Source organism: Hakea prostrata, chromosome 3 (assembly GCF_041222555.1).
Source record: "Hakea prostrata isolate BN-2017 chromosome 3, UWA_Hpros_2, whole genome shotgun sequence".
NCBI lineage: Eukaryota > Viridiplantae > Streptophyta > Magnoliopsida > Proteales > Proteaceae > Hakea > Hakea prostrata.
The window spans coordinates 1468943-1488037 of record NC_142602.1 but is presented as its reverse complement, the minus strand read 5'-3'; the positions used below and the strand labels follow the sequence as shown (position 1 = coordinate 1488037).

General features: G+C 36.9%; 1 protein-coding gene across 6 annotated transcripts; it reads left to right on the top strand.

Moving 5' to 3' along the window:
* The first annotated feature begins 7975 nt into the window (after positions 1-7975).
* LOC149019867 (protein MEI2-like 4) lies at positions 7976-18754 on the top strand. Of its 6 annotated transcripts, none has more exons than XM_089147858.1 (16): positions 7976-8374; positions 8482-8537; positions 9238-9438; positions 9583-9628; positions 10698-11057; positions 11243-11649; positions 11756-11914; positions 12154-12270; positions 12363-12511; positions 12806-12903; positions 12977-13405; positions 14404-15064; positions 16128-16212; positions 16452-16520; positions 16616-16795; positions 17281-18754. In XM_089147858.1, the coding sequence occupies exons 3-16, from the start codon at positions 9361-9363 to the stop codon at positions 17440-17442; spliced, it is 3000 nt and encodes a 999-aa protein (XP_089003984.1). In that variant the 5' UTR covers positions 7976-8374; positions 8482-8537; positions 9238-9360; the 3' UTR covers positions 17443-18754. The 6 variants fall into 6 exon arrangements, with proteins under 6 accessions (XP_089003984.1, XP_089003982.1, XP_089003983.1 ...); XM_089147856.1 differs by having other exon boundaries at positions 12363-12514; XM_089147861.1 differs by having other exon boundaries at positions 7977-8374; positions 12363-12514; positions 12995-13405; positions 17281-18752.
* Positions 18755-19095: the final 341 nt, after the last annotated feature.

Genomic DNA, 19095 nt, shown 5'->3' with positions numbered 1-19095 from the left:
ATCTGTACGAATTGACTGATTCATCAATCTAAGGTTTTTTTTTTCTTTGGTTGGAAAGCCTATTCAGATTCTCACTGTAGTGGGACTGTGGGAGAATAACCCTCAGAATCCAACGGATCTAAGTTCTGAAATAGGCGAGGGAGCCGCGAGCCTGTCGAAAAATGTACGAATCGAAGCCATACGGCCCATACCCTCAGAGTGGTCCCTAAGTCCCAATTGCCATCCTAAGCCTTTCAGATGTACCACGTTTTTTGACTAGTGGTTATGGTATTAGGGGAAGAATTTCACTTTGGTTTATAATTTATAGTTTTTAGTACTGAAATTACAAAATTTGCCCTTGTAATATATTTGCACTTGAAGGGTGGTGGTTGTAATTCCTGAGAAACACTGCAAGGATGGCAAATATATTACAAGGGCAAATTTTGTAATTTCAGTACTAAAAACTATTTAAAAAAAACGTAAGATGGTCAAACTTCTATTTTAGTTTCCTCCTAAGATGGAGATTATTATGAATATTTTCAATTAGTGGATGAAGAGTGGCATACACAACACTATTGTATAGATATAGCACTGATAAGAGGCCAAAATTAAAGGATTTAGAAAGAATGACCACTTTTATACTTCAATTCTATTGGACGGCATATTATGTAATACCCCTATCTCTAATATATAAAAGACATCGTCTATTTTAGAAAAAAAAAAAAAAAAAAAAAAAGTAAATTAAAAAGTCTTGAATCCAAGGCAAAAACTAGATTTGCAGAAGATGTGTATTATATCTTGAGCTAGTGTCAACATGGATCTCCTTAATAATAATAATTTTTACTAAATTAACAATCAAAATGCTTAACCCATATGAGATGTGAATTATGATGAGAGAACTGCTCCCCCTTTTCCCCTTTGTCTTATTTATACAGTGAATGTGAAACTACGCTACCTACTAGCACCTAGTTCTGTGATGCGTTGTCTCCCAATCCAAGCATTGCCCTCCGAGGGGCAAAGAAAGGAAAAAATATTCTTTAAGAATCAAATAGAACTGTTTACACATCAAGATTGAAGGGAGTACTTGGGATTTCATGGTAAGCCACTGAAAAAGCTTGACATTGATACGTTAAATATGATTAATGATACAGGCCAGATTGGCCGACTTAAAGACTGAAATAAATTATGATGTGTTGTTAGCAAAATGGGCACTTGAATCAATGGATGAGTAGTGTCAAATGATGGTTTCTGAGAGATTCTAATTCATTCAAATTAGAATAGACCTAAACAAATCTTGATCCTCATTCATAAAGCCTATTTAGAATCAGCTGCAGGAGGGTTTTTTGAAGGATAGATTTATTTATCTTCTGTTGGGACACAGGTGCAGGTAGCAGCTGAAGTTGTAGGAGTTCGAAAAAAGAAAGAAAGATCGAATTGGTTAACATGAATAATTGAATATGCAGGGGACATCCTAATCAACTACTTCCTCTTCCATTATATTTCTCGAGTCCCTCGTTATAATTTATAATAATGTTCTTAATGATCGTCGACTGCCATTGATTGAATGATTGAGCATCATTTTAAATATTTATAATAGAGAAAAACATTATATATTATATATCTTGCAAATCTTACAAAATATTTAAAAGTAAGACCCCTTTTTTTATTTAGGTAAGCATGTGTTAATGTGACAGCTTTGCCCACCGGTACTTTAAAAACTAGGAAGGGAAGGCATCAAGATTTCAATTCATGAAATAAAATACTACAGGACTCACAAGAAAGTAAGTGAAAGTTATTAAATTCCTAGCAAACAAGCTAATGGAGACTAAGCACAGCATATGATTACCCACATGTTCCCATATATCATTCTTCCTTGAACATGTTTTTTTTCTTTTTCCATTTCAATTTTCTTGTTTTTTTTTTTTTAAATTTATTTTATTTTTATGATAATTTCGTTTTTGTTGTTGTAGATTCCTTTCCCTACATTAGTAGTTTTACTCGTAGCTTCACTTTTACTGATAGTTTCAGTTATCTCCACTTAACAACCCCACACACTATAATGTGACGATATCTCTGTGCTTTCCTTACACTTACACTATGCAATTGTAATAGAGCTCGGACGAAATTTATTAGATGATTTATTTTATCAACAATCAAAGATAGTTTTTTTTAGTAGAAAAATATGAAAAGACTGAGAGGACATACTTTATCAATCCAAACTCCAAAGTTGTTGGGGGGGGGTATTAGACCTAAAAATTATCACAAGCCATATCAGAAGGAACCATTAACATTATCACAAGCCATATCAGAAGGAACCATTAACCAATCCAAATCTTTTAAGCCTGAAATTTGTAACACGTGGGAAAGAATTAAAAAAAAAAAGCGATTTCAGGCCATGCGCCATCTGATTATTTGGCATGAAAAAAACAAGAACGGTGACTGTGGTTCTCTGTCAAGCGTCAAGTAATAACGCTTTTTAAGGTAAGTGTCAGTGAGAAGAGAAGACTGTGCATAGGAAAGGAAAGGTTCACAAGGAGTTGTTGTAGCATTGCATCACTTTTGTGTCAGAGAGATATGAGCCTTTGAAGTTTGAACTCCTTCACATGTGTGTTGTGTGGTTAAGAGTTGTGCGAGGCCTCTCCATCTTCATCAATTACTTTAGTAATTAGTTTCTAAAGTCGGATTGCGTTTTATGAATGGGAAATTATTTTTGCCGTGTATGTGTTTGACACAATGCTCCATTCGAAATGGACTCTTCTTTCAACTGTTATTAACTTGTTTGAATCCATATAGATGTGGGAATGTAGAGCGTCCGCTGTCAAGATTATTGTTTATTATTTTAAATTGCCAGAAAAGCTATAAATTATGAAACCATGCCTCTAAGCTAGGCGATCCCATCCATCCATCCATCCATGCATGGGTTGTTCATTTTGGGTGTGGGTGAGTTTATCCTTTGAAGTAGGACGGACGACATGGTCTCATATTCTGAATTGGTACATGAAGCCAGACTGGAATTGAGTGGAGTCACATGGTAACTCAATATAATGTCACCCAATCGAATCACCCATGATGATCCTCAACTTGGCTAACGAACGAACCCCGCTGTTTCTTTCTTGTGAACCAATCAATAATCACGACACTCCCAATCCTCCCTCCTCGTTGAAAAATCAAAAAGAAGAAGAAGAAAGAAGAAGAAAACATTAAAAAAATAAATTCAAAAATATATAGTACTTGAGTAGTTGAGTAACATAACATCAGACGTTATAATTTAATTTATAAACAAATCCTGCCAGCTCGGGTATCCCAAGGCATCATGTCAGTCAGGTTTTCTTTCTTCTTCATCGTCGTAGCAGTACCAGTGTACCACACAAAAGAAGGTTTCTTTCTTTATTATGGTTTTTATTTTACTTTTTTATATATATTTTTGGGTAAATTTTCTTTTATAATGGGTTTTAAGTCACGCGATAATGTGATGTGGGAGGGAAGGAGACCGACTCTCTCAGTTACCCAAAGAAAGGTGAAAAAAAAATTAAAAAGAAGAGAAAGGAGCAAAGACCTGTCATTCACTATTCACTACTACACGACAAAAATCAACCTATGAAAAAGTTAAATAGTAAATAATAGCAAAAATATTAAAATGCGCAGGAAGAAAACGTAGATCGGAGATTTCTTTTGATCCCACACAAACAAACAGGTTCAACTTCAATGCTGTGTATTTATTAATACATAATAATGTGTCGTCAACGATCAAGATTGATCGAAATATCGATCTAGATTTCAATCTCGTTTCTTAGCAACACATGTTGTGCGTTATTGAAGTCTATCCTCATGATTAGGCCGGAACTCTTTGTTTCGCACTTGCTTTTTCCTTCATAATATTGTAAGATATATAATGAGACAATGAGATTAACTTCCTTTCCTTGTCCTATCTTCCCCGTCTCATTAGAGATTGGGATTCCCCCTACATGCTCACATTATTGTGATTCCCAATTGCATGCAATAATAAGGCATGTGATTTGTTTCTATTTGGGGTAACTAATTTTTTTATTTATTTTCTCTCTTTTAATTAATATATACGAAATATGAAATCTCTCTCGAGCGCCCTTCTAGCTTTCAAGGCTAAACCAATATGAGATTACGTTTTCCGAAATACATGAAACAAAGTTACTGACTTACTGCCAAGTACCAACTTAAAAAACATCCCTACTTTCTTTTTCTTTTTCTTTTTGTTTTTAAATAGAAGGGCAACGATGCCAATTTTATGCCAGATCAAGGATGGATATGGATGCACATGGGCGTCGCATAAAAATATATTAATTTTAAGAAGATATACATAACTGCATCGGATATAATATAATAAAATATAAAAAAAGGGTTTGGAGTAATTAAAATTCCGAATAAATGATAGTGAAGTTCTGACTTAGCAGAGAAAAGATTCCCGATGGGACAACGAAGAGGAGAAGAGGAGAAGAGAAAGATAAGAATCCATACATAGCCTTTGCCTTTAAATAAAGAACATACAAAAAGTATCCAATCATTCAAGTTTTGGTTGGAGCCTTGGAGGGAATGGATATTCTGGCTTGGAACTTGGAACAGAACCCCAAACACCACCGAATATACATAACTTATATAAGTAACCCTTTTTTTCTCTTTCTCTCAAAATTACCCCTTATAAAAGACAACGAGCGGAGAGATCTGAATTCAAAACACACAAAGCTTCCATAATTCAACTCAACTCGGCTCGGCTCGGCTGATCAACCCGCTTAAGCCTCTGGTTCCCTCTTTCGGAACGGACCCTGGCTTTAGTAGGAGTAGGACTTTTAGCTACGAAACAATATCACCAGTTATCGGTGGTTGATGCCGATACTTTACTGATACAGCAAAATGATCCGATATAAATCGTATCGGAATTTGAAGCGTCATTCGATTTGCCATAACGGATCTTTATTACATCAATTATTTCTCTTCCTTTGAAGGAGTTTGCTTTTTATTTGTGTTTCTTAAATCAAATTCAATTATGAATGGAGTTTGATTTTGTACTTCGTTGCTGTAAAAAACATACGGAACACAGATTCTATGTATAAAATCATCTCCACTTGGTCACGTAGAAAAAAGAAGAAGAAGTTAATTAAATCAGATTAAGGAAAACAACCAAAAAGGAAGGAGAAAGAAAAAGAAAGTCGTATGTGATCATTACCATATACGACGATTACATTATTATGTTTAATAAACTCTACCTTATATTCCAGTCAGAAATGTACGAAATATACCATTCAAAAATATAATTGTTATATATATGCTAATCACAACTTTAATAACACTATATAATCATGTTAGGTTTAAGTTTCTTTATTTGAAACTAATAATGCCAAAGGGTATGTCTCGTAATATTGTTCTCTATGGGTCGTTCATTCAAATTAGCTTAATGTCATCTTCACGGTTTTAAATTGAGTGAATGACAATTTTTTTTTTTTTTAAACTACCCCAATCTGATCTCACTCATCAATATATTACTATCTTTAGTTGCTTGACTTCTTGTGGCAACTTTCCACCCACGGTAAATCAACTTTACTTTTGTTTATATTATCTTATCTTATCTTATCTTTTAGTCCTAGTTAGTTTAATACATATAGCGTGCCCTTAAATTAATTATATTTAAATTAAAATCCTAATCCTACACGTGAATCATAGATCTTAAGATCGGCCATTTAGTCATAAGAATTTGTCATATTTGACATGTTAATAATCGTGGCAACTTGATAAGCTTATCGAGGTCCATCGATTTGATCAAATTTTATCCTCAAAAATAATGATGTTTGAAATTCAAAGTTATAATGATGATGTAGCAATTTGATCATATATATATATATATATATATATATATATATATATGAATATTAAGAATTCTATGCACCAACAAGCTACATCAGAAAAAAACATATATAAGTTATTAAATATGTAGTGTGGGATCTTTCTGTTGACTCCCTAAACCTCTTCAAGACTCTCGCCCACTTCCTATTAACCTTTTTGTCTTTTGGGTTTGAATTCAATCACATCTCGTATCTTTTCTTTTTTGGTAATCCATCATCTCTTACCTTTTGTTTCAATAATCTTCAACACTTTGCATACTCTTCTTTTCTTGATTGTTTTGATTTTTTGAGGAAAATTTTTGGTGGGATAAATTTAATCTTTATAAATTACAATTTACTACAGGCTAGTGTATATTTTGCTATAACCACTAATGTCTGTGCCTTTGATTTGACTAGTCTCACAGATCTATGCATATTTATTTATATTGACAGAAAAACTCGTCGCCTAATCTATCAAATAATATATATTATATTGTTTTATTAAAACTAATTATAATCTATTATATGATAAATGCTAAACTTTTTTCACAATCATGTTAATAGTCTGACTTGAATGGGAAGGTTGATGCCTAATAAAATTTTTATTACATATGTTTATGGCATTAACCTTGATTAAAATTAGTATGTTTAAATTAGATTTACTTCCATGTATTTTTAGCCATTAATTGTTACTTGTTAATTATTTATCTACTTATATTATTTGGCTATAAAACAATCTCATCATAGGAGGATGCAAAGATAGATAGTTATCCAATGAATAAAAAATGGATCCACCCACCGCCAACCATTAGCAAAATTCAGATATAAACGGAGTTTAAGAATAGAAGACAAGTTATAAACTACCAAGAAATATATGTATAAATGAATAGAAATCACTCTCCCCACCCAAAGGGACAAAAACCAATTTTCCACGGAACTTCCGTATTAACGTGTCTCTCGGTACTAATGTCAAAATTTATCTTAATATTGATTGGGTAATTCAAACTAATTTGTTAGATAAATAATGAATATGAGTTTGTTTTGATACATTTTAATGGTTAACCATCATAGATATTTTTTGTTGTTGTTGTTGTTGTTTTGTGGTAGACCTGGTAATCATAATAGGACAATAGCTATGAGAAAACGTTTTAATCCTAATAATGATGACTAGAGTCGATTGCTCTAAAACTTTGAGAGTCAAAATGAGTTGCACTTGACTTTAATTTGAATGAGATTTTGATCATTGTTCTAAGGCTTTGAAGGACTAAGTCTACTTATCTATACTTACAATTAAAAATGAAAATGAAAATGAAAATGATGTAAGTTAATTATTAATTTGAATAATCAGGCTGAGTGGAAAACCACCATTCACAACATAGTCATGTTAATTATGGCTATTATTGTTAAGCCATGTGACGAATTTGCAAAAACATATTTGTGAGATTTGTAGTTAGCAGCCCAAGGCTGGATGAGACAAAAACCCTATTATTAGAATTTAGAAAGGCAAATGCATTATTACTCTTTTTTTATTTTTATTTTTATGAATCGTGGATACTACTACTTATTAATTACGCAGCCTCTATCATTGGTAGGTTTGGACAAAAAAGCCCTGCTGTCAGTGATTTATTTGCCATTTTTATCCGAATCGATACGTACCAGTTAAAACATAAAACAATCCGAAACCGATTCATGTCATATCGGTTGTGACCAATGCTTGACCAAAAGGAAGACCGAATCAAACGAGTTGACGCCCCGAGAATTTTTGGGGTGAAAATAAATGGACAGGAGAAAAGACGGGAGGGAGAATCCCTTGTGTGTACGATATTGATTCCCATCCGAAACGGAGAAAATGTTTTATGCGACGGAAAAGTCATATTACTTCAAAACGGTTCCACGATCCAGATGGACCAATCAGCAAATTAAAAATTTATGTGACCAAGAAAAAAAAAGAAATTAAAATTTTTTATTTTTTTTGGTGACCAGTTAGAACCTGTTTGAGCTGGGTTGCGTGACGCCGTTAAAACGGTTAACGGTGACAGACCAATCTAAGCTTCCGAATTGGAAGGCTCGTGCTTGGAAGGAAGGTGGGGTTGTTCTTCCACCGCCGTTTATCCACACAACTCCGCCTAATTTTTTTTCTTTTTTCTTTTCCTGCTTTTCCCTTTCAAAGCCAAATCAAAGTCTCAACTCCTCTTCTGTGTGTTTTGTCTGGTTTCTTTTCTCATTTTTTTTCCCTCTCTCTCTCTCTCTTCTCTCGCTCGGATTTGCCGGGCGAGGGTTCGAAACTGGGAATTTTGTCCGGAAAATTGATCTTCGTTCGCCTGAAAATCGATGCTTTGAGAGCCGGATGAATAAATCGTGTGATTTTAGGGAAAAACCGAAAATAATATTATACTCACATACTCTTTTTTCTCTCTCTTTCTAGCTCTCTAACTTGCAATGCAGGGAAAAGGAAGGAGGGTATCATAGCTTTGGAGGTCCTTGCACGGCACAGATGCTGAGATCCCTTCTTCAATCCCCCTGCCTTATGCCGTAATCCATTCCAAGTCCGTTCTTCTCTCAGCTCTGTAGTTCATTCTGTTTAAATGCTTTCACTTTCTCTGTCTTTTCCAGTGTTCGTTCGTCTTTGAAATTGCAAAGCATTTTTACACAGGAGTTTGATAGATAGAGAGAGAAAGCTAAGACGGTTAGAGAGAAGACGAGAAAGTGGTGAGCTTTTTCTTGTTTGGCTTGTTTGCTCTTTTGCTCTCTCTCTCTCTCTCTTTCTTTCCCCCCTACAATTTTAAAATTTGCTGTTGAATTAGTCTCTTGGTTGTCTGATCGAGTATGCTTCCGTCCAAAGGTGGCTTCTTTTGCTGTACTTACGACAGATTTTGAGGTCATGATGTGATCTACTGCATGAATTTTAGGTTTTCTGTATCGTGTGATCTCCCGCCGATCTTTGCTGGATTTTCTTCATTTCTTCACCTATTTTAATTTTTCTGATTTGTAATCTTTTAAACTTCGATTTATATTTTGAACCGTATCGAAATTTGGTTTTTGGAGCCATCTGGCGCGCAGAATTTTGATCCTGGGTAAAGATTTACCATTTAGGAAGCTAGCAATTGTTGATCTCATTAAATACTTGTGTTGTTGATCTATTAAGTCGTCGCACACAGTGAGTATTTCTTGTGAATTTACATATGGGCTCAGAAAATTACTTTTGATTTCCTTTGTCGACGGGCGCATTCTCTTGGCCTGATGCCACAGTAGCATATATTTGACCCGTTCTCTGAATTTCTCCCGCTGGGCCTTCACTAGTCCAACTTAATTGGTTTTCACGGATTTCTTCTTATTGATTAGACTGATATCAGTTTTCTTGTTTGAAGTTTTGAATCCTTTTGTATGTTTTGGTATTGTTGTCATCCAGACTTTGCCTTTTTAAAGGACGGAAGAAGGTGGTCTTGGATTAGCTGTTCAACTTTACATGGTGTGGGATTCTAAGCTTTGAATATTAGTCTGTTCTGAGGTTTTCTGGATCCCAACCTGCAAAATGCCATCTGAAGTAATGGATCAACGTGGTTCCTTGCCCTCATCTTTCTTTTACGAGGAAATGCGGTTTCCTGCTGAGGTATGAGTCTTCTGAAGTCATTGTTAGGGTTAAAATTCTATATTTATGTTTATTTCTTCAGCAGATTCACAATGTTGTACATTTTAGTATGGCTTTCCACCATTGGCTTCATATACTTTTCCTTCATTCTTGCTTCAATGGCAGAGACAAGTTGGATTTTGGAAGCCCGAAAGTTTGCCTGATCAGCAAGGTGAGTCTGTCTTTACATATGTTTCTGTACAGTCCTTCAAATCTTCTTGTGATGGCATCTGATTGACTGCATATATTGGATCCATTGCCGACAATATATAAATGTAGACAGGTTACTTGTTAAAAATGTAAAATGAAGGCTGCAACGGTAAGGTTGCTTTAATAAAGTGGTTATGGATTCAAGTCTGGAAACAGGCTGTCTAGGAAACAGGGTTAAGGCTGCACAAATGCAAAATCTGAACCTGAAACTGTGAGCTTAGCAACCATGATGAACATCTATAACCAATGTAGCTGCAATTCTCAATATTTGGCTTATTATCACTATAAGTTGCAATGTGAGGTTGCCCCATTGTGACCTACTACACATGGGTACGAGTCGATAAACAGCTTCTTGGCCCAATCCATGAAGCATGCAGGTAGGACTTCACACAGTATAATCCTCCTTGTATCCCAGTGGCAGGAGCCTCTTCAGAAATTTCATTTTAGCCCAATCTATGTATATGGATTCTTTCTTGGGTAGAGGATCAGACATTGATTTTTCTTGCCTGGCTTTCGATAAGGCTTTTGTAGAGGAGACTATTTTGTGAGAAAAATAGACCAACGAAGAGAACAGTGCAATTATAAGGTCTTGATCAACAAAAATGTGTTTACAATTGGGAATGCAAATTTGATCTTAGTGTTTGGCATCCTTTCATAGGAAACCCAACATCCTCTGAAGGCTGATACGTCTTGTTGCTTGCTTCAGCAGAATGATAACTTTTATGGTTGTTAGTTTCTTCTCTTTAGTTTTACTTTCTTTAAATTCTTTAAAAGGGGTGGGGCAGGGTGACACAAAAAGTGTGGTTTCAGAGGTTCCCCTGCCATGGTGGAAATTTTGTTTACTGAAAAAACCAAGAATCTATGGTTTGATAAAATATCTACTGATTCTTCCCGAAAGTATTTGGATTTAATGATTTCCCAATGGGTAAGCTGGAATTTAGGATCATGTTATTTATTATTGTCAATAGGCATGCATCTTTTGAATATAAGTATGTATCATCAAATGGCTATGTGGGGTTACCTTTCTTCAGGGATGGGAATTCCTGGAATGCCGCGGACATCAGGCATCAAATCAGTTGGTTCGTCGCCAATGGAGAAACTTGTGCCGGTGGGAGCACGATCGATTGAATGCTTGGAACTTCCTCAGAATCATCTACTTAGAGAACAGAAGCTGAAGATTAACTTTGAGCGGCCGGTTGTAGGGGCAGAGAGAGCTGCCAATATGTCTTTGACTTCATGGGGATCTATGGACCAGGATGCAGGAACCAGGCCCAATTTGTATGTGCAACCAGCATCTTACCTTATGGAAGGAAAGAAGTTTGATGTCAATGGGGCTCAATATGAAAATAGTCTCTTTTCGTGTTCCTTATCAGAAATTTTTAATAGGAAGTGTAAGTTTTTCTTCCTCAAAATTCTCATTTAGTCAGAGCCCGTGTATACTTAGTGTTGTGGCATGTCTTTCTGAATATATTTGCAATTATACAGTCTCAGTGATACATTTCTGGAATTTATTTGCATGAGATATTCATCATTGATTTAATCATTAACTATGTGCCATTTCTGTTCAATGGTATAGTGCGATTGCCATCAAATGATGTTCTAATTGGACATTCTGTTGACACCATTGCCTCACACTATGAGGAAGAGGAACCATTTGAATCCCTTGAAGAAGTTGAGGCCCAAACCATTGGCAATCTTCTTCCTGATGATGATGATTTGCTTTCTGGGGTTATTGATGAGATCGATTATGTTGGTCAGCTCAATAGTGGGGATGACATAGAAGATTTTGATCTGTTCAGTAGTGGTGGTGGTTTGGAACTTGAGGGAGATGATGGTTCCTCTGTGGCCCAAAGGATTCAGCAAGGGGGATCTAATAGTTCTGTTGCTGGGGAACACCCATATGGAGAACATCCGTCAAGAACACTTTTCGTGAGAAATATTAATAGTAATGTTGAAGATTCCGAGTTAAAGACTCTATTTGAGGTATTTGACTTTTGTGCATTATCATAATGTAAATATTTTGACCATTTTCTTCACTAGATTCCAAGGTTTCTCAATTGTCCGACAACCAATTGTTTTTGTTGTTCAGCAATATGGAGATATCCGTACTCTTTATACAGCCTGCAAGCATCGTGGTTTTGTTATGATTTCTTATTATGATATAAGAGCAGCACGCAATGCAATGAGAGCACTTCAAAACAAGCCATTGAGACGCAGAAAGCTTGACATACACTTCTCAATTCCAAAAGTAAGCTCCTGTTCGTGCTTTCCTTTATCATACATTAGTGGATATATCATTTTCCCCTGGCTGCAATATAATCCAGTGAATCGTTTGAAAGGACTAGGAAATTTAGGTACTGTTGGTTTTGGGGGTAACTTAACTTGGGTTACATAGTTATGTATGTGAGGTGCATAGGATATTCTGATTACTTTTATGACCTGTCATGCTTTCACAAAAATGTTGACTAAATAACTATGTATTGCCAGGATAACCCATCTGAGAAAGATATTAACCAGGGTACTCTGGTGGTGTTCAACTTAGATTCTTCTGTTTCAAATGATGATCTCCGCCAGATTTTCGGTGTTTATGGAGAAATTAAGGAGGTAAGGTGGTTCTTCAATATTTATGATTGATCCGATTTTTTCTGAAGTATACAAGATCACTAGTTCACCTAGTTCCAATTCTTGGCATGCAGATCCGTGAAACTCCACATAAGTGCCACCACAGATTTATAGAATTCTATGACGTTAGGGCTGCAGAAGCTGCACTTCGGGCATTGAACAGGAGTGATATTGCAGGGAAGCGTATCAAGCTTGAGCCAAGCCGCCCTGGTGGGGCAAGACGGTGGTATTGCCCAACCAAATTAACTTCCTTTTTTCCCTTTTTTCTTCTGTATTCAACTAACTGATTGATATGCTAGTTCGAAAGACGAACCTTGCTCAGCACAGGGAGGGGACACCAGAAATATATGCTCATTCTAATATAAATGGAATCTATTCAACTTTAACCTATAGTTTGCTTTTTTGATTTCGCTACCTTCTTTTTCTTTCAAGGCTATCTTTTCCGTCAACTTTTTTGTCTATAATTTTTTCTCCATTGCAATTATAGATTTTTTAACCGGAATTTTCTTCTCTGTAGCTTGACGCAACAATTTTCTCCAGAGCTAGAGCAAGAAGAACCAATTATATGTCATCAACTGGGTAGTCCTCCTGCTGATTCACCATCAGATTGCTTTGGTATTATTCTTGCATTATAACAGCTCTAATTTCTTTTATAAAGAAAAATATTTGTTTATTTAGTCTCACACAGCATCTTTGGCAGGACCAGTGTCTCATGGTGCAATTGGATCTACTTGCATGGAAAATGGAGCCATCCAGGGTCCAAGCCCTACAATCCGACCACCTATAAGTCAATTCATTGAGAATACTTTCCTTCATGGAATCTCTTCAAGTGTACCAAATAGCGTACCATCTCCGGTGAGAGTTGCATCAGTTAGTAATCAATCGGGGCTGGGTGATACCAGTCACTCGTATGGGCAAATGAAGTTTGGTTTCCAAGGCATGCCATCTTTTCATCCTCATTCACTGCCTGATTATCCTGATGGATTAACTAGTGGCCTGCCCTACAATTCTCCTGGCACCATGGCAGCAAATATAAATCCCAGACCAGAAGTAATTGATAACAGACACCTCCACAGAGTAGGCTCAAATGGTCACTCAATTGAACTGAATGAAGGTGGTAAGTGTCCGTTAAATATTTAGTTTAGTCTTCTTTAATCAGCAGTTTCCTGCCATTTGATTCACTGATGAATGCTTGTAACCATGTAATGATGGATAACGGGAAGATGCAATAAAAAGGGAAGTCTACTAACTGAAATATATATGCTGGACGCATGAATGTCCAAAACAAAATGAAGTTACAACATTATGCTTGATGCATGTTAAACAAGGGGGATTACTTGATGCATGTGCAAAGAGTAGTGATTTGTAATTTAGGTAGTCCACCTTATCTCCTAACTTATTGTATTATCATATTAGAAACTGAGATATTGTTAACATAGTTCAAAATCTTGAAGAAAATTTGGCTTGGTGAAATGGGGTGCTATGTCAAAATGAGGGGGGAAAAGATCCTATATTTCTTTGATCGTCTTGTTTTGGAATTTTTTTGCTGTTCTATTGATATTTGGTTATTCTGTTTTTGGAATTTCGACCACCTTGGCATTTTAGTCTCTGAACAGGTGAGGCAAAACTCAAATAAATATACTTTTTTCTTTTAAGCTAAAATTTTCTTGAAAATTTAGGTCCGGCCGAAACGCCTTCCCATTCATTTGATCATTTAATTGGTTGATTGGACATTGAGGTATCTTTGATGGGTCATCTTTATGTCCTCAGTGCTTTCTCTGTCATCTTCTTGTAGCCTTATCACTTAAAATGGGAAATTTTGAATTTCAATTCTATGTTGGGACAAAAAGTTTTGTCCCTCCATTTTCTTAGTCAATTCCTTTGTGTCTCACCTGGAACATCATAATTGCATTCTGTTGATTATACATTTCTTACACGCTGAAAATTTCCAGATTCAACCAATCATTCGTTAGAAGAAAATTGAGAAGTTCATCTCTTTACTGTTTGGGTTCCCCTCAAGATTTACAAAGAATTTTTTTTCCCAAAGTCATTACTGTATGTAATTTTAGTTTCCTGTTGTATTAACATTGTAGCTGTTGTATCCTCTCTTGACAGTGTTTGGTTCTTCTGGAAATGGGAGCTGCCCACTTCATGGACATCATTATATGTGGAGTAATTCCAACTCGTATCACCCTCCCCCGAATCCCATGATGTGGCCAAACTCACCTTCATTTGTCAATGGTGTTCATTCTCGTCCCCCAGCACAGGTGCATGGAGTTGCAAGAGCACCTTCTCATCTCCTAAACACAGTTTTACCTGTACACCACCATCATCAACATGTGGGATCGGCACCAGCTGTCAATCCCTCTATTTGGGAAAGGCGGAATACCTATGCTGGAGAGTCTGCTGATGTTTCCAGTTTCCATCCTGGTTCTCTTGGGAGTATGGGGTTTTCTGGTGGTTCTAACTTGCATCCTTTGGAACTTGCTTCTCATAACATCTTTCATGTTGGTGGTAACTGTATAGACCCATCAATTCCCTCAACTAGTGTTGGAATGCACTCACCTCAGCAGCGACGCCACATGTTCCCCAGCAGAAACCCTATGGTTCCTATGCCAAGATCATTTGATGCTCCTAACGAGCGGATTCGGAGCCGTAGGAGTGAAAGTGGATCCAGTCAGATGGACAACAAGAAACAGTATGAACTTGATATTGACCGAATTGTGCGTGGTGAAGACACTCGAACAACCCTTATGATAAAGAACATTCCTAACAAGTATGTTGAACCTTCTGTCTTCTTTTACTTGTTTGAAGTATCACATACATTTTTCTCCTCTTTGAGCTGCTAGACAGGGAGACTTCCAATTATTAACATCGGGTGATAACCATCGGTCAGACACATGCTATTTTTTTTTTTTTTGATAGGATAATAAACATTCATTGATGTGTGTGCATTTATTACCCATGATGTATTTGGTTGCATTCAGTAAAGTAAGAAACCCATACACTTGGACAAATCTGAGAAATACCTTGGAAAGGTCCATCTGAAACTTTGAACCTCCTTAAATGTAAATTTATTTAGCCCAGACAATTTGTTTCCATATGCTTTTGTTTCTAAATATTTTTGAGGGAAGAGATTGTTGCCTGGGGCTTTGGAGCAAGTATTATCCTGATCGGGGTTTCTGCCTTTCTATGGGGCTCTGATACTCACATGCTTTTGTGTAGGCTCAGGAGGCTCCTGAACATGCTTTTCCTTAATTTTTTAAGTATACATATTTCATGTAATCAGCTTGCTGTAAACACTTTAGAGGCAGACCTCAGCACAATGACAACTTGCTCCATTGCAACATAGCAGCCACCAGTTTGCATCTGGAAACAGCTTCTCCAGTAAGCACTGGTATGGCTGCATGCATAATGACCCTCTCCGCTCACTACAGTGGACGCAGCCTTTTGCAGTGGGTACACCAGCTTACCATAGCACATTTTTTGTTGTACGCTTGAATGAACTAAATCACACTGGAAGATATCTGGAATATGCATTTGATTACTTGTATGGTTCCGTATGGGGAAGAATTCTGAGATCTTTGATACTGGTTTTGTTTTGCTTTAATCCCAAAACTTGTCAACCAAATAATTTAGTATGCTGTGTCATTATTTGGTTGGAAATTAGTTTTTTCATGATTTTCTTTGGCTGGAATATTAGTCACTGTCATTATTTGTTTTTCCATCAGTTATTTTCCTATCCATCCAGTAGCAAAAAGTCTTCCATGCTAACATGTTGTGGGTTTCTTTTCTCCCTTGTCTGCTCAGCCTGTTTCATGGTGTGGTCATGATTGTAGGTATACCTCAAAGATGCTTTTGGCTGCAATTGATGAACACCATCGAGGAACTTATGATTTCATTTATTTGCCAATTGATTTCAAGGCAAGTTAGTGCTTGGCATTTTCATTTCCTTTGCTATCAAATTGTGCTTTTCCTTGCTTCTCTCTCTCTTTCTCTTTCTCTTTCTTTATGTGGGGGAAAAGGTGGGGGGGGGGGGGGGGTTGAGCTTAGGGTAGTTGGGAGGGTTGTGGAAGTGGAAGATTTGAGAAGAAAGAGCATTGGAAATCCTTCATTTTGTTATGTTTCCCAGCTGGCTGATTTTTCTACATATTTGTTTATAGAACAAGTGCAATGTGGGCTACGCTTTCATCAACATGATTGATTCTCTCCACATAGTTCCTTTCTATCAGGTTTGCTCCTAGTCCCCTTTAACAAAATGTGAAACTTTATACAAATGGAAGTAACTGAGGAATTAAAATTGCTTGCACTATTTTACTGAATACAGGCATTCAATGGTAAGAAATGGGAGAAGTTTAATAGTGAGAAGGTGGCATCACTTGCATATGCTCGTATCCAAGGAAAAGCTGCTCTTATTGCTCATTTCCAGAACTCAAGCTTGATGAATGAGGATAAACGATGCCGCCCTATTCTATTTCATTCTGATGGTCCAAATGCAGGAGATCAGGTATGAGCATCACTTAATTTGACAGTTTAGGACCTCAGGTATCCTTTTAGTTAATAAGGTCAGCCCAATGCACGAGGCTCCCTCTACTGTACGGCTTGGGAGTGGAAAGATATATGCCACCTTACTGCACTTCATGGAGAGACTATTTCCATGTTTCGGGTAAATCAATCCCGCTGCTGATGGCTGCTGCAATGGTGCAACTTAACTGTTGTGCCAAAGCTTGCTGACTGTACTCTTTGAGTTATTCTGATCAAAGAAAATTTGATGACTCTTGCTTATGGTTGCTCTGGTTAGTTTCCCTGAATGTGCACATGACATGGCACGGAATAGTTTACAGGATTACAAATCTTACTACTTTTAAGTGCTAGTGTTGCCAGTACAGTTCTTTTTCCTGATAATAGGAAGCTTCTATTTTATCAAGTGATATTATGGTTGAAATAACTTAGGACAGGTAATAGTGAACCTAAATTTTGTATTGTCCTTAGGAGCCTTTCCCCATGGGGATCAATATCCGTTCAAGACCCACCAAGCCACGGACCAGTGGCATTGAGGAAAATCATCAAGGCAGCCCATCAAACTCTGCAAATGGGGAAGAGTCTTTGCATGGAACAGATTCTTCGTCAGGTTCTTCTAAGGACGCAGAGTGAGCATGTGTGCTGTTTCCTGGTACTAACATCAAGAGAATGGGAAATCAAGTAATATGAACATCTCCAGTTTCTAGTAACTAAATATTAGCAGTTCGATGACAGATTCTTTCAAATTTTGATGCCAGATTGTGTAGCAGAGCTGAGGGACTTTTTGCTTTTTCCGTTTTTGGTTGATCATTCCCTCCCTGTGTTTTTGTTGTCATTTCAAAATTGTAACATTGAAGTTGACAGTGAGGGTGGAGAAGGCACAACAGAGTGGTCCTCAAGATTTTGGATTATAATGAGTGATCAAAAGTGTACAGGAGTTTTTGAGAAAGGGAGGGATGTTTTTGCTGTGGTTTGAGGATACATCTCTGGTTCCACTTTTCTTCCTTCTATATATATAAAAATATATATACAAAATTTCCCCCTTGAATCTTTATCCTTGTTTTTGGAGGTTGGAGACTTGTTGGTGTTTGCACTGGATTGAGAACTGTGGAAATTTGTTATTAGTGGTTTGGAGATACTGAACCTCTCTAGATCTAGGGTTAATTTGTTTTTATGTTCCCTCGACTGTAATGTACTGTACGAAAAATTGATCTCCGGTGGAATCCAAGTGCACAAATCCACAAACCGTTTTTAAGTATTTATTTCCTTTTTGCGTGTTTGATGGGGAGAATATGAGATTAGTTATTTTAAATCTTTAGGATATTTTATCTTTCAGCCTGTCCCTACAGGTTCGATCTGAATCAGAATTGCTAGAGGCCTGTCTGGACTGTATTAGATCTTTGTTGAATCAAACTGCTTACAGAGAAAATCCGATTTTGGAGCTGATTTAGGTCAATTGGGATCTGATAAGATTAGGTTATAATTGGCCGTATTGATTGAGATCCGAATTCTTTTCTTTTTAACTATTCTGAAAACTTTTGGAGACCAACCGCTGCTCTGTAAAGAAGCCACTTGGCTTCCGTTTGCAAAACAACTCAAGCAGTTCCCCCAGACTGAAATGGATTCATAATTAAATGAAATTATAGCAAATGATCCGACCTGGTGAGGCTCCGAGTCTTCAAGTTGAATTGGTTCTATCTGCTCTTTTTGAATTCGAAGAGGTGAATGGTGACTGCTCCGGAGCTCAAAGACGACGACCCTTGGTGCTTTTTCTTTGCCTGATACCGAGCAAAATGAACCGAGAAAAGCTTTTCCTGATCGGACTAACCCAATTTTTATACTGGTAATTTTCATGTGCGCACCTTTTGGGTTTCACGGAATGCAGAACACGTTCCTCGGTTTTTGAAAATTTTCCAATGATTTCCACAATTCCGAAAGATAAACAGAGATACCCCATGCCGTTGGAATGTTGGATCGGTAGGAAAAGCTTTCCAGTAAGACGCTGACCACGATTTTAATAGGATCGGGCGTATTTTGGTAAAGCTGCAAGATATGTTTGTCCAATTTTCTTCCAGTGGCATAGTTGTTTTTTTTTTGTCGAAATCAGCTTCAGAGAATCAGAAGGCCAACGGCTGCTATTGATTACTTCAATAAGTTGAAGCACTTCTGGCATAGGCCAGCCAACATCAGAGACAGCAACTAGCCCTCGGTGCTGGCTTCGTTGTCAATGGATAGCATGCTTTTCTTGTTCCCTTTCTTGTTCCAACTGTTAACGCATAATTTCTT